The sequence below is a fragment of the Rosa chinensis genome, chromosome 1 (genome assembly GCF_002994745.2).
Source record: "Rosa chinensis cultivar Old Blush chromosome 1, RchiOBHm-V2, whole genome shotgun sequence".
NCBI classification, from domain to species: Eukaryota; Viridiplantae; Streptophyta; class Magnoliopsida; order Rosales; family Rosaceae; genus Rosa; species Rosa chinensis.
In genome coordinates this window covers 62,677,343-62,692,434 of record NC_037088.1, presented here as the reverse complement: position 1 = coordinate 62,692,434, position 15,092 = coordinate 62,677,343, and the positions used below count along the sequence as shown (strand labels likewise).

General features: G+C 38.4%; 2 protein-coding genes across 4 annotated transcripts; both read left to right on the top strand.

Moving 5' to 3' along the window:
- Positions 1-5,763: 5,763 nt before the first annotated feature.
- On the top strand, positions 5,764-9,502 carry LOC112202827 (protein trichome birefringence-like 18). 3 transcript variants are annotated; one of them, XM_040511853.1, is made up of 4 exons: positions 5,764-6,090; positions 6,242-7,079; positions 7,399-7,673; positions 8,374-9,502. In XM_040511853.1, exons 2-4 carry the CDS (start codon positions 6,398-6,400, stop codon positions 9,181-9,183), a joined length of 1,767 nt encoding a protein of 588 aa, XP_040367787.1. In that variant the 5' UTR covers positions 5,764-6,090; positions 6,242-6,397; the 3' UTR covers positions 9,184-9,502. The 3 variants fall into 3 exon arrangements, with proteins under 3 accessions (XP_040367787.1, XP_024199644.1, XP_040367785.1); XM_024343876.2 differs by having other exon boundaries at positions 5,765-6,090; positions 6,242-7,100; XM_040511851.1 differs by having other exon boundaries at positions 5,765-6,090; positions 6,232-7,100.
- A 751-nt stretch (positions 9,503-10,253) lies between these two features.
- On the top strand, positions 10,254-15,022 carry LOC112202576 (65-kDa microtubule-associated protein 3). The gene is made up of 13 exons (XM_024343598.2): positions 10,254-10,521; positions 11,148-11,264; positions 11,361-11,567; positions 11,860-12,111; positions 12,204-12,413; positions 12,496-12,651; positions 12,740-12,899; positions 12,991-13,142; positions 13,226-13,313; positions 13,540-13,613; positions 13,753-13,827; positions 13,938-14,208; positions 14,389-15,022. Exons 2-13 carry the CDS (start codon positions 11,193-11,195, stop codon positions 14,760-14,762), a joined length of 2,091 nt encoding a protein of 696 aa, XP_024199366.1. The 5' UTR covers positions 10,254-10,521; positions 11,148-11,192; the 3' UTR covers positions 14,763-15,022.
- Positions 15,023-15,092: the final 70 nt, after the last annotated feature.

Below are 15,092 nucleotides of genomic sequence, written 5' to 3'. Positions count from 1 at the left end.
CGCAAAAAACCATCAAATTAACGGGTTTTGCGGGCTAAACCCGTTGGAACCCATTGGAACCCGTTAACTCAAAATCCTTCCCAAAAACCCATTTCCCATTACCCATACGGGTTCCCCAATTTTTTTTTTTTTTTTCAACTAGGGCATTTTTATAATTTTTCTTATTCCCCATGAGGATCCGACAGTTAGATCTTTGTATAATTGTGAAAAGATGATTCAAAAGGAGATCCGTGAGGATTTGACCATTGGATAGTCGTATAATTTTGTGAGGATGATTCTAAAGGCGATCTGGGACGATCCAACCGTTGGATCTTCGTATAATTGTGCAAAGATGATTCAAAATGTGATCCGTGAGGATCCGACCGTTGGATCGTCATATAATTTTGTGAGGTTGATTCTAAGGGAGATCCGGGACGATCCAACCGTTGGATCTTCGTATAATTTTGAGATGATGAATCTAAGGGCGATCCGTGAGGATCTGACCGTTGGATCATCGTATAAATAGGTAAAGATGATCATCTAGGAGATCCGTGAGCATCTTACCGTTGGATCGTCGTATAATTTTGAGAGGATGAACCTAAGGGTGATCCGTGAGGATCTGACCGTTGGATCATCCTATAAATCGGTAAAGATGATCATCTAGGTGATCCGTTAGGATCTGACGGTTGGATCGTCATATAATTTTGAGAGGATGAAACTAAGGGCGATCCGTGAGGATCTGACCGTTGGATCATAGTATAAATTGGTAAAGATGATCATTTAGGTGATCTGTTAGGATATGACAGTTGCATCGTAGTATAATTTTGAGAGGATGAAACTAAGGGCGATCCGTGAGGATCTAACCGTTGGATCATCGTATGAAATGGTAAAGATGATCCTCTAGGTGATCCGTTAGGATCTGACGGTTGGATCGTCGTATAATTTTGAGAGGATGAAACTAAGGGCGATCCGTGAGGATCTGACCGTTGGATCATAGTATAAATTGGTAAAGATGATCATCTAGGTGATCTGTTAGGATATGACAGTTGCATCGTAGTATAATTTTGAGAGGATGAAACTAAGGGCGATCCGTGAGGATCTAACAGTTGGATCATCGTATAAAATGGTAAAGATGATCCTCTAGGTGATCCGACCGTTGGATCTTCGTATAATTTTGAGAGGATGAACCTAAGGGCGATCCGTGAGGATCCGACTGTTGGATCATCGTATAAATCGGTAAAGATGATCCTCTAGGTGATATGTGAGGGTCCGACCGTTGGATCGTCGTTTAATTGTGATTTGTGAATTATTTTTTGTCAAAGAAGGAAAGGAAAAAAAAATCTAAAAAGATAGAAAATAAAAGAGAAATTGTTACAAACAGAACCCGAAATAAGGTTCATTCTTAACTTCAGTACCCGACTATACAAAACTATCACTTTGGTACCCCAAGTTTGAAGTCCGACCCAAGAATGGTACACGCCGTCCATCACGGTGTTAATTAGCTAACAACGTGGCATATTTTGAGGGTCCTCATAGTTTGCCACGTAACAAAAACTTAACGCTGTGACGGACGGCGTGTACCATTCTTGGGTCGAGCTTCAAACTTGGGGTACCAAAGTGATAGTTTTGCATAGTCGGGTACTGAAATTAGGAGTCAGTCTTAGTTCGGGTACTGTTTGAAATATTTTCTTAAAAAAAAAAATTTCAAAATAGAAAACCAAAAAAGTTCATATAGAGAAAATGACAAATGAGGGGTTATATACATAAAGTCTAATTGGTTTTAGTTGCTTTCATAAAAAGTTATAAAAAATAAAAAATAAATAAAAAAAAGTTTATGGGTCTTAACGGGTTCTAATGGAAAACCTGCAAACTCACCGGGTTTGACCCGAGAAACCCGTTAAGCTAACGGGTTCTTACCGGGTCGACCCGTTAAGAACCCGCACCGTACCCGCACGTTGCCAAGCCTACATGGAACCAGTTTATGCTTGAGATCATAAGAAGCGAATATGAGGGTAGACAAGGGTTATAGAGCGATATTATTAAGGCAGGCAATCTATTTGGTCATGATGTACATTTCAATTCAACCTAAGAGTTCATGTGTGCTAGTTTCTCGAGTTGATGTCAAATAACTGGAAAGTATTGACATGTATTGTTTTTAATTAAATTGTAATTTCATCGACTATGGTGATACAATTTTCATGTCCAACTATAAAGAAAACGTCACAATCAACCTCAAAGTTTGTTATTTGTTACCGACTCACAATTTAAATCTACAATCTTTTTTTTTTATCTTTCAACTTCTCTTATGCTACGTAAATTTGCATGCGTTGTATAATCCTATAGCTATCACCTAATTCAAAGCTAAATCAACATCATCTTGATTCAAATCATAGAATTCTCATTTTATGCCGTCTTAACATCAATATCTTTCATCCATTTATAAGCAAGTCAGCCATAAATGGAAAGCTTCATTGATAGCCATATTGAAATAGAAACTAGAAAGGTTTATTCACTCAATTTCCTAATAAATGAGGGAATAACTGGTGAAAAGAAGTCGACAATTATTTGTTGAATGTGATTGACTCTTGGTAACTACGAAAACATTTTTGTATCTTCCTTTATTCTAGTGGGCAATCAATTTTGATTGATCTTTTTGTTTGTATTTATCCCATGATGATCTCTTCAACTTCTGTAAACATACTGATCTGAATGCATGCCCTGCTGTTGTTGCAGCGTTTGTTGCGTTCTTTCTTGCTTAGTCTCAAGACCAAGGTATTTTACTCTTAATCTTTTGTTTTTGCTTGTGGACTAGTTTGTATTTTGTGTTATTGATAATTTTTAGAGTTTTATGGCAAGTTTACTTATTTGGAATGAAAAATAATCATAAATAGGAGACAAGTGGAATGGGAGAAGAAATGAATTGGTATTGATTTTAGATGATTGATTCATAAACTCATCTTCCCCCTTCGTAATCAAATTCCTGAATATTCAGGAATCGATTCCTAATAAGGATGTGAGATCTACATCCATTCCGATTCCTTTATGTGTTAGTAAACGCATGAATTCTTTTACCCGGAATCAGAATGATTCCTTTATGTGTTAGTAAACACATGAATGTTTTTACTCCGTAATCATTCTCTCCCATTCAAAATAAGTAAACGTGCCCTTAGTTGTTACTTTCTTTTATCACGTTCCTTTTGATCTATAATTTTACTTGTTCTTCAAATAAATCATTTAGATGCACCAAAACATTGGTACATTAATTTATAATTACCGTAAAATGATGTACTAATTCTACATAAGAAAATGGTCTACAAACCATCTACCCAGCATTGCTTTTAACCAACATATACTTTAAACCAACCTATACAATTGCACTGTTGAATTTTACATCTCTTTTTGTTGGCTTTAGGGTTTTCCATGTCATTTTCTTCAATCCTAGTTTGCTTTTAAATTGGTATTGTAAAAATTGATCCCTCTACCTGTGTTATTTTCATTCTAAAAAAATAAAAACAATAAAAAAATCTAACTATTTTATTTAATTACATTATTATCAAAGATAGAAACATCATAATCGTTGGAAATCGACTCCATTGACCACAATGACTCAATTACAAAATGGGAGAGAAAGACTATTCCCATAAAAAGAATACTTAAGCACTATCATGGGTTATCATGTTACATTACAGTACTTTATTATCACTAGCTATGTCCGTCAACGACTTGATCTTCTCCTTTCAATTGGGCCGGCGAATGCTCCGATTTGAGAAATTACTCAACAGTTTTGGGTTATTACATGTCTGTGGTTCCTAATAATCTAATCAATTCTTTTGTCTTGCTATCATAGTGATTGGTTTAGTTTTCCTTAGGTTTTTTATTTTAACATCCCTATGCACGTGTCGACATTTTAGTGATTAGCTATAAGAAAAATCACAGACACATGATAACCCTAGATCATATAATAAGAGAGATTATTCAGAGCACCATATCAAGGGTTGAGATTATTTTATAAGGGTTGGGACACTTACACCGTCAGTGCATAGAATAATTTCTACTCAAATCGACGATCCTATTACTCCCGTGCTATCCTCCAATGTCACCAAAGTAATCCATATGTCTAATTAAGTAATTATGAATGTACCTTTAATGCCTTTGTATTTTTGTAATGATTATTATCTCACCTACATTGTTAACCTCGTCAATTTACCTACTTAGCAACAATATGCCTTTAAAATCCTGGAAATTCTTCTATACACCAAGGGTGAATGACTCAAGGGAGTGTATTCCATGCAACGTCAGTCATGCACTTGCAATATGAATGGATGTAATTTTTTTGATATTAAAATATATAAAGAAATAGATTAGATGAGTGGTTGTTAATTTTTTAGAAATTAAAATAACCTACAGTGCACTTACACCGTCGGTACATACAATCCTCTCCAATGACTCAACACTTATCATAATTTTAACCTTTGATATTTATATTTGTAGTCAACAATATTTTTAATAACACATATATTTAATGTTATTCAATCGCTCATTTGCGTTAGTGCAAGATGCTTTCAATCATTTTTCTCAAAATTTAATATGAAAAGGGTCCAAAAAGTCAAATCGACCTTGACTCTTTTCCTCCTCCGAACGCGTGTCAACATGAGAAATTTTGATAAATAACCTCTTTTTGAGGTATGAATTGATTTTTAACCCTGTTTTCTCAAACAGATGAAAAATAGCCATATTAATGAATCAAAAGTCTTAACTGCCCCTATCCTCCCCCTCTCTCCTCCTCCGCCCACTGCTCTTCCTCTCTCTCTTTTCGAAACCGACTTCATTTCGTCAATCTCAGCCACCACCGCCGCCGCCGTCTTCCTGATGGAGTTGGACGGGTCCAGACTCTTACACCCGCCTGGAAGAAGAGTCTGAATATTAGTTCTGGGTCTGGAGCGACCCGCCAGGAACCGGGTCCTCTTCGTTTATAGCATTCATCGGCTCCTCCACCGGAATTTGAGCATCGATTCTCAAAACAACCACCGGAGCAGTGAAAGTATGAGTTGTTGGTTGAGTTGGTGCTGTTGTATTTCGTCTTCTTCTTCCTCCTCTACGATTTCTGGAGGTTTACAGTGAAAGTATGAGTTTTTGGTTTTGGACATAAAAGACATGGGAAGGCCATAAAAAAAAGTAGCCATAGGGAGAGGGAGGGCAGTGGGTGGAGGAGATGAGATACTACGGGAGGGCAGAGGTTAGGGACACGGTGGCTGAGCAGTGGGAGTGGGCCAGGGAAGAGGGTCGCGGCGGTTTGGGGCAATGGAGACTACGGGAGGCTCGGATTAGGGAGCTTGGACTCTTTGTGGAGCCCTACCCCTCTTCTCTGCTCTGCATTTCAGGACCAAAGCCTTGAAGCCATTGCTTGCGGCGGAGCTCACACTCTGTTCTTGACCCCAGCTGGCCGGGTTTCGCCACCGGCCCAAGCTGGGATATGAGAGAGAGGAAGAGCAGTGGGCGGAGGAGAAGAGAGAGGGGGAGGATAGGGGCAGTTAAGACTTTTGATTCATTAATATGGCTATTTTTCATCTGTTTAAGAAAATATGGTTAAAAATCAATTCATACCTCAAAAAGAGGTTATTTATCAAAATTTCTCTGTCAACATGTCACGTCCTCAACTACCCACGCCACACTTAAAAACCATGAGGTCCTCCTCGCGTCCCCACCACCGCCCAGGGATACAACCGTAATTCCGCCCCTCCCATCCTCACTCTCTCCCTCTCCAAAACTATAAACAACAAGCAAACACAGAAAGACGAAGACGGAAAGTCGCTTAATCCTAAGCGCAAATCCTTCCGCACCTTATATTTTACTCTAAATCTTTCACCGTTGAATCTCTCACTATTATTATTTTAACCCCAAATTCTCTGATCCCAGATCTTCACATTCCCAGAACCTCACTCCATTCTTCGTTTTCCTCAACTTCCACGCTCAAAAATAGAATCTTTCCGGGTCGGAAACTCTCTTTTCCGTCCGCCGTTAACTCCTCCGTCTGCGGTAGCTGCCACCGTCACGGAGATTGCTCAAGTTTCCGATCTTCGGCGATCCTGGATTCGTTGAGTGTCGATCAAGGTATTCATATTCCTTTAGAACTTCATACTAATTTGGAAACAGTTAGATTCGTAATTTCACTAATTTGCATTGGAATTTTGGATTTGTTTGTCATTTTGTTAATTAATTTGGGATGTAAATGATTCGAGTCTTTAATTACAGTTGTTTCCAGGGTTGCTGGAGGGAGCTGGATTAGTCATAATTGGTTCTGTCGTGAATTGGAAAGAGAGTTCAGAGTTTGGGTTTATTGGATTTTGGCCATTTGTGTGAATGCTTTTGGGGTTTTCTGGATAGTTGGGTAATCATTAGTTACTTGATTTGGAAAGATATGACTTGGGCCTCGCCCAAAGGCTCGATTTCGATGAATCAATACCCGAAAACTGTTTCCTGGATTGCGGTTTCGGTGGGAGGGTTGGCTATGTTTCTGCTTTTTGCTTCCTGGGTTTTAGTTTCGTTCCCAATTGGTTCCACGGTTCGGGGGTATTTCTATGGTGTTGATAGTTTGCAGAAACTGGAGTTTTCCAGCTCTTCAGGGAATCCGATTTTGGTTGATTCGTTGGTTCCTAACAATGTAGTTATGAGTGACAAGGATGCAGTGTCCGAGTCTAGTTCTGATAAGAATGTTGGTTCCGACTCCAATTCAGAAGGTCCCACGAGTTCAAACAGTCCATTGGTTGGGTCAGAAGCTAAAGACCTGCCAGATGTGCCGGTAGTTAATGAGAATGTTATATCAGTGAAACCGGTTGATCAACCAGTGCCTTCTGGTTCGAGTAGTTCTTCAGTTGGTGAAAATGTGGAAACAACTCCTCAGACTTTGGCCAATGATACCAACTCGCAAGTGTCCTTGAGTACAACTCACAATGAGAGTGAAGATGCAGCAAAACCTGCTCTCGGATCATCCAATGTTACTGAAATTTCTGTGGGGCCGGAACAAATTGATGCTACTACCTCTTCGTCTGATTCCAAGTCTGGAAGCAATCCAGCTTCTTCTGATCTGTCCAATGATGCAAGTACTGGTTCAGTCGATACAGGTATCTTTTTATTTTGTTAAGTTTCCATGTTTGCTGAAATAAGACTTGTTTTTGTAATCTACTAATCTTTAGACTTTTTCATTTGTGAGAGGAATTCTTACATGCTTCCATCTGTTAGAAATTTCTCTAAGAACAGATTTTCTTTTAGTCAAAGTTCTCTAGTTAGCTTCTACTTATGAAACGAGTAGCAAATGGCTTTAGGTAGTATGTTCCTTTTTCAAGTTGCATTTGTATTAATTGTCCTTTCCTCACTGCTTCTTTCTAAGCTTCTAACTTACCCTTCATTGGTATCATGTAGGCTGTGATCTGTACCATGGAAGTTGGTTTTATGATTCATCAGGACCACAGTATACGAACAATACATGCCCTGTCCTGACACAGATGCAAAATTGCCAGGGAAATGGGAGGCCTGACAAGGAGTATGAAAACTGGCGATGGAAACCCCTTCAGTGTGACCTGCCAAGCTTTGATGCCTGGAAATTTCTAGAGTTGATGAGGGGGAAGACAATAGCTTTTATTGGTGATTCTGTTGCTCGAAATCACATGGAATCATTGTTGTGCATTCTCTGGCAGGCAATTACCTTCCCTTTTTTTATTTTTTTTTATTTTTTATCTTATACTTGCATATACATTCTATTTTTCACACATGGGTTTAGGTATGGATAATCATATCCACCGTCTTCTAAGAGACATATGGTTCTTTGAGTCTGTTGACCAGTAGTTTGTTGGAGCTTTTTGCTGCATTTCCCAAAGGGACAAGATTGGTGTCATTGACTGTCTTTCCTCAATTTCTTACTTATGTTACTTTGTTTTTGTTAATATCATCTATAATACTTGATGAATCAAAAACTTCCCTTTGGTTTAAGGTTTCAAGCAGCAAAGGAAAAATTTGACCCAACCTAAATTGATCTTATAGGCCTAGTTCATGATTTGTTCTTCTCTGTTACAAACATTGTTGGCTGAACTTTTGATGATGTAAGAGTGCGACTGTGTTGTATTTGGGATATCCTTTATTTTGTAACTTATCCATGTCTTGCCCTTGCTTAGGCTTAAAATTTTGGATGGATTGACTTGTTTGTAATTGATTGCTCAACCTTGCTGGTAGTATCCATGTCTACTGTTTGATTTTTATCCAAGCTATATTAGATTGCATCTCCAGCATCTTTTTGTCATAAAATTGAGGGTAAGCTCAGGCATGTGTCTACTGTAGGCATGAGCTGAACAATGTTAGGTTTACTAATATAGTGGTGCTTATGCTGTGTGGTGTTTGCAGGTAGAAGCCCCAAAAAACCGGGGCAACAAGAAAATGCAAAGATATTATTTCAGGTCTACAAATACTTTTGTAGTACGTATTTGGTCCTCGTGGCTTGTCAAGCAGACATCCGAAGCATTTGATTTTGCCCCAGAGGGTGTGGCCAAGCTCCACCTTGATGCTCCTGATGACCGCTTGATGGATGTCATTCCGCAGTTTGATGTGATTATTTTCTCCTCTGGCCATTGGTTTGCTAAGCAGTCTGTTTATATCCTAAACAATGAGATTGTGGGAGGACAGTTGTGGTGGCCAGATAAATCGAAGCAAATGAAGATTAACAATATTGAGGCATTTGGAATATCCGTTGAGACGATGCTCACTGCTCTTGCTACACATCCAAATTATACAGGGATTGCCATTGTTCGTTCCTATTCACCTGACCATTATGAAGGCGGGGCTTGGAATACAGGTGGATCATGCACTGGGAAAGTAAGGCCTCTTGCACCAGGGCAGAGAGTGGAAAATGGTTTTACAAATATAATGCATGAAAAACAGGTTATGGGTTTTAACCGTGCAATAAAGAAATTGACAAACAAGTCGAAGCTGAAGTTGATGGATATCACCGAAGCTTTTGAGTACCGTCATGATGGACATCCAGGTCCATATAGAAGCCCTGACCCAAATAAGCAAACAAAGCGTGGCCCTGATGGAAAGCCGCCACCACAGGATTGCTTACATTGGTGCATGCCAGGTCCGGTTGATACTTGGAACGAATTTGTGCTTGAGATCATAAGGAGAGAATATGAGGGCAGCAGGAACTTATCTTCATGAGAGGCCCTTGTTAGTGTGAGCCTTATTGCTGGGTTCTCTGAGTGGAAAATAACTGGTCAGACATCGGTTTTATTTCCACACTTAGAGCAAGAGCTTCCACAATAGCAATTTTTTATTCTTTTAAACAGCTTATAGAGAAATTATATATTGCATTAGATCAGATGATTAGTGGCTAATTCTGTATTTGAAGAGTAATTGTAGCTTAGTCATCAAAATGATTCTGTACCCTAGTAATGTAAGCACTTTCTTTTAGGTTGTACTACTGTCATACATTTCAATCTGGAAGAAGAAAGAAACTATTTTGAATTTTTGATTTTCACTTTTAGCTGCATTGTGTTGTACTCTTGTACTCTATTAGTACTCCTTACCAGGCAGTATTGTCTTTCTTTGGTAATGTACTTGAGAAATTTGGAAATTGTTTGTCCAAAAAGGGAGCCAGAGTAAAATTTCAAAATGTTAAAAGTCATATTTTAGTGAAGCCAGTCAGCACAATAATGATACATTTCCATTTTCCAGGTTGAAAAGGAAAAAGATCCAAGGCCAAAATCAATATAAGAAACCCTTCATATCGACTTCATTCTAGTTATCAATCCTCAAACGAAAAATTTCATTAAAAAAATAAAATTATAAAGAGAAATTACATTCAACTGTTTAATGCAAATTTATTTATCATCAATAATACATAAACATTCAAATTTGGAATATAGGAGCCTAGGAGGTTACTTTTCATACTGCCAAAAAAAAAGAGAGAGAGAGAGTAAAGAATTAACAACAAAAATGGAGAGCGTTGAGATTATGACCCCTATATGGTTTTAAAATTAAAAACACTATGATGGATCTGAAAAAAAGTCCCATTTTCATCCTACTCTCGCCAAATGTCCTTATCCCCTCCATTCAACAAATCAGCAACGAGACGAAACCAAACCTTCAGTTTTCCGATGACGTGGCGGCACTGCATTGGTTGTCTCTCTCAAAGCTTCAATAAACCCACAACAGCCAATCCAAACCCTCGCCTGGAGGTGAAGGATTTGAAATTCAAATGCTGTTGGTGCTTCTTCTTTCAGAGAGAGAGAGAAAGAGAGAGAGAGAGAAATGATTAAATAATCAAATCCATAAAACCAGGCTCATCTCCTCTCTCTCTCTCTCTCTCTCTCTCTCTCCTCAACGGTCCTCTTTCTCCTTCTTCAGGTTTCAAACGGCTACTCTCTCTCATTCTCTCTCTAAAAAACTCAGATTTCTTTTCTGACCTCCGTTAAATTCCGAACGCCATTTCTCTCAACCAAGAAAAGGCGCCGCGTGCACATTCATCTCCGCCCAGCAAGAAACTCACGCCGTCAGGTTCGTCGCCGGATCCTCTTCCCATTTTCTTTTTCCGTTTGGTTTTCCGTCAGGTTCGCCGTTTGGTTTTCCGAGAAAGGAGAACGGAACTAACCGTGTCTCGTAGTTTCTGGATTTTTTTACCTTTCCTCTTTTTGAATTTTGAAATATTTTCCTCAGCTTTGGTTTATTTATTTATTATTATTTTTTTTTTTATCTGAATTTTGTTTTGAATTTGCTTTCGTTGAGCTAGTTTGCAATGGAAATCGTTATAGAAACTAGAGGTTTTGGATTTGAAGTTAGAGTTTGGGGTGATTGTGACCTAGGCGTGCTTTTCTAATCGAAATTTGGGGCAATTTGGACTAGAATTGGGGGTTTTGTTTTTGAATCGGTGAGAAATGTGAAAATTGGAGGTTGGTGTTGGGGTTTTGAAGAATCTAGGGTTTAGTTTTCATTTAAAGCTTTTCCATTTTTGAATTTGATGATCAGTTTAGAGTTTGGTGATCAATTTTAATTTAAGCAATGCATAAATGGAAACTGAATCTAATGTTAAAAGATGTAGATGTTTACGTGTTGGGCTGTAGGTGTTTGATACAGTGTGTATGAAATGGCTGTAATTAATGGTTTTATTGTGTGCATGTAATTAGGGTTTTACTGTGGAAATTGCTTGTGGCTGGTGAAGTTTCTTCAACATGTCTAATCTCCAAAGCGAGCAGCTTCTGCAAATGGAAACAACATGCGGGTCTCTTCTATATGAGCTTCAGGTATCTATGAATCTTTAAATAGAAAATAAAGTTGTTGAAGTTGGAATGTAGTCAATGTACTAATTCATTTCCTTTCTTGTTACTTTGAAAATGCAGATAATTTGGAATGAAGTTGGAGAGACGGACACTGATAGGGACAAGATGTTACTTGAGCTTGAGCAGGAGTGCCTTGAAGTATACAGAAGAAAGGTTGATCAGGCTAATCGGAGTAGGGCACAGCTACGTCAGGCAATTGCTGACTCCGAAGCAGAACTTGCAGCAATCTGTTCTGCAATGGGGGAGCGACCAGTTCATATTAGGCAGGTCAGGGTCCAATGTGGCACCTGGTTTTCAATATTATAGATTATTGAACAAGCTTGATTGTGCAGTCATATTATAATAACGTAGACATGCAATGTTTTACTTTGAAATTGAGAAAGAAAAGTGTGAATTAAAGAACTTGAGCCAAAATGGTATATTACAACTGAATGCACAATTAAATGATTAAGAAAGATATGAACTGTGATGGTTTTGTAGATATAATTTTTTGGTTCTTGAAGTTTAGATGTAAATTCTATCAAAGGAGAATTATATACAATTTGGTTTATGATTGCAGTCAGATCAAAATGCTGGAAGCTTGAAGGAAGAACTCAGTAAAATAATTCCACAGCTGGAGGAAATGCAGAAGAGAAAAATTGAAAGAAAAAATCAATTTCTAGAAGTTGTGGAGGAGATACAAATTATTTCAAGTGAAATTAATGGAAGCACAAGTTGCATTTCTTCTAAAATAGTTGTGGATGAAACTGATTTGTCTTTGAGAAGGCTTGAAGAATTGCACAGACAACTCCATGCACTCCAAACAGAGAAGGTCGGTTGAGTGCTCTGTTTTTTGTTTACACTCAGTTTGTATTTTATATATGCTACCACTTGTTCATTTATCTATTCTTTCTTCTTTTGCAGAGTGATAGGCTGAAGCAGATACAGGCCCATCTGGGTGCATTGAACTCGCTTTGCTTAGTTCTTGGTATGGATTTCAAACAGACAATCAGTGAGGTTCATCCCAGTCTAGATAATTATGAAGGATGTAAAGATATAAGTTTGGACTTAATTGAGCGATTGGCCACTGCAATAAAGAAATTGCGTGATGTTAAATTACAGAGAATGCAGAGGGTAAAGGCTGTTCTCCATAAACTTTAGTTTCTAGTTGAAGTTATATGCCTTCTAATGATCATCGTGACTTAACCTCTGACAGCTTCAAGATCTTGCAACCACCATGTTGGAGCTGTGGAACTTGATGGATACGCCAATAGAGGAGCAACAGATGTTTCAGAATATAACATGTAACATAGCTGCTTCAGAACATGAGATAACTGAGCCGGATGCGCTCTCCGTGGACTTCATCAATTATGTGAGTTTTCTGCAGTAATTTTTTGTAGTTTTAGATGTGGGTTGATACACATATCTTGTATTCATTTGGGATTTTATATATTTTGCAGGTTGAGGCAGAAGTGTCTCGGTTGGAAGAGTTGAAATCAAGTAAAATGAAAGAGCTTGTTCTTAAGAAGAGGACAGAGCTAGAAGAGATCTGTAGGAAGACTCATATGGTCATAGAGGCAGATAGTGCAATTGAATATGCCATTGAAGCTATAGAATCTGGTGTGTTTAAAATACTTGATAGCACATCATATGTAAAAGAAAACATCTAAGAATGTGTTTCTGAATGTCTGCACCATTTCTGCTTGTGCAGGAGTTGTGGACCCTTCCTGCGTATTGGACCAAATTGAGGTTCAGGTTGCAAAGGTTAAAGAGGAAGCTTTTAGCAGGAAAGACATACTTGAAAGAGTTGACAAATGGTTGTTTGCTTGTGATGAGGAGTGCTGGCTTGAGGAATATAACAGGGTTAGTTTTCCATCAATTTGCATGCTGGTTATTTCATCATCTTCAACTCCATTTGCTTACGTATTCTTTTGATGGCTGTTTAGGATGAAAACCGATATAATGCCGGCAGAGGAGCTCATCTTACTCTCAAGCGCGCTGAGAAAGCACGTGCTTTGGTTAACAAACTTCCAGGTACATATTGCATTGATAGAATGCCTCCCCTCTATCACAATGTTAAACTTTCTGATATATGTAACTGTCACAGAATCACTTGCGGCTCAATAAGCTCATTTTAATATGGAACTAATTAATATATTCTTTGTATCTAGAAAAAGTAATTCTTTGATGCAGTCCTGATATATGTGTACTTGATATTTCTTCTTGCTTCGCTTTAACAAGTATCCTGGTTTTTGTACAGCAATGGTGGATGCATTGGCTTCAAAAACCATCGCATGGGAGAAGGAGAGAGGAATTGAATTTACTTATGATGGTGTAAGTACTTACCTGATATGTTTGAAGCTTCTAAGAGGTTCATGTTTGTTCATTTGTCCATGCCATAAAGTATTGTTTCTTTTTGTATTCATACATGCACATTCTGAAACAATGTCACTTGTTGTCTTCTGCTATTCAGGTTCGTCTTCTTTCCATGCTGGAAGAGTATACTATATTACGGGATGAAAAGGAACAAGAACGCCGAAGGCAGCGGGTATGGTTCTCTAGTTTACCAGAACATCTCCTTAGATGTATTTTTATTATGAAATTTTTTTTTATCTGGAAGATGTGTAATACATTTTAACAATCAAATCTCTATTTCAGGACCAGAAAAAGATTCAGGGTCAGCTGATAGCTGAACAAGAGGCACTTTATGGGTCAAAACCTAGTCCTTCAAAGCCGAGTGTAAAAAAGGGTCCCAGAATGTCAACAGGAGGTGCAAGCAATAGAAGACTTTCAATGCAAGCTCCCAAAGCTGATCCAATTCACTCCGCTAGAGTGCCTGCTACTCCTCTTTCACGTCCTAGTTCAAGGAAGAGTGATCGAGGCCACCAAAATGATCATCACGATGATGGCCTTACAGCTTTGGCCACTGGTAAAGCTTTTCTCCAATTGCTCTCATTTGTATCCTGGCTTCAAACCATTTGTTTTAGTAGACACTCTAGGAGCATGTTTGGTTTATACTTGGCAGTTAGCAGTATCAAAATTTAATTGTAGCAATTTCATTGGAACAAAAGTCAAATCATATCTTGATCTCTTCAATGTGTTTATGCAGGAAGGAGAACCTTAAGTCGGAATAGCTCTTTTGGTTCCAACTATGAACCAGAGTCACCCATGCGGAAACCCTTTGCGCCAATTTCTCTTCCTACTGACAACGGCACATTTGCTACTCCTATGAAGTCCACAAATGTTCCAGAGGAAGACAACACAAAAACACCCAAGGTGATGACTTTTGTGCCCACCACACCACAAACAGTGTCGGTACCAATGCAGACAGCCGTGACCCCAGCTCCTCCACCACCTCAGCCGATTCCTTATGCCACCAAAGTAGTCGAGGAGGTTACTCCTGAAGAGATTGAATACTCTTTTGAGGAAATCAGAGCGGGTTTCGTGCTCCCTGAAGCACATACCAAGTCGATACATGTCTGATAGGATTAGTTATAGTTAACTCTTTGGTGAACTTGAACAACTCTTATTTCTTGTTTTAAGACACTCTCCTTTCCTTCTGTAAGTCAATTCTAATTGGCTTCCCTGATTTGTGTATATAGTCTACGACCTTGGAACGTGGACTAAGCTATCTGAATCAATGCGATCATTTTTCATTTTGTGATTTTTTTTTTTTGAGACAATTCATTTTGTCATACTGTTGAAGTTAGTAAATCTGATTCATGGAGGGGATGTTATTTACAGTGGCAGTAATAGTAGATAGTTGGAATTAAAGGGGTGTTGTTGTGTTGGAATTTAAATCTTCTAGTCAAA

What these genes read in the sequence shown, in the direction of transcription:
- LOC112202576 (XM_024343598.2), top strand. Translation starts at nt 11,193, where the DNA reads ATGTCTAATCTCCAAAGCGAGCAGCTTCTGCAAATGGAAACAACATGC. An exon ending in ATGCACTCCAAACAGAGAAG is followed by an intron (nt 12,112 to 12,203) that starts GTCGGTTGAGTG and finishes CTTCTTTTGCAG; the next exon opens with AGTGATAGGCTGAAGCAGAT. An exon ending in CCTTACAGCTTTGGCCACTG is followed by an intron (nt 14,209 to 14,388) that starts GTAAAGCTTTTC and finishes GTGTTTATGCAG; the next exon opens with GAAGGAGAACCTTAAGTCGG.
- LOC112202827 (XM_024343876.2), top strand. Translation starts at nt 6,398, where the DNA reads ATGACTTGGGCCTCGCCCAAAGGCTCGATTTCGATGAATCAATACCCG. An exon ending in TACTGGTTCAGTCGATACAG is followed by an intron (nt 7,101 to 7,398) that starts GTATCTTTTTAT and finishes GGTATCATGTAG; the next exon opens with GCTGTGATCTGTACCATGGA. An exon ending in TGTTGTGCATTCTCTGGCAG is followed by an intron (nt 7,674 to 8,373) that starts GCAATTACCTTC and finishes TGGTGTTTGCAG; the next exon opens with GTAGAAGCCCCAAAAAACCG.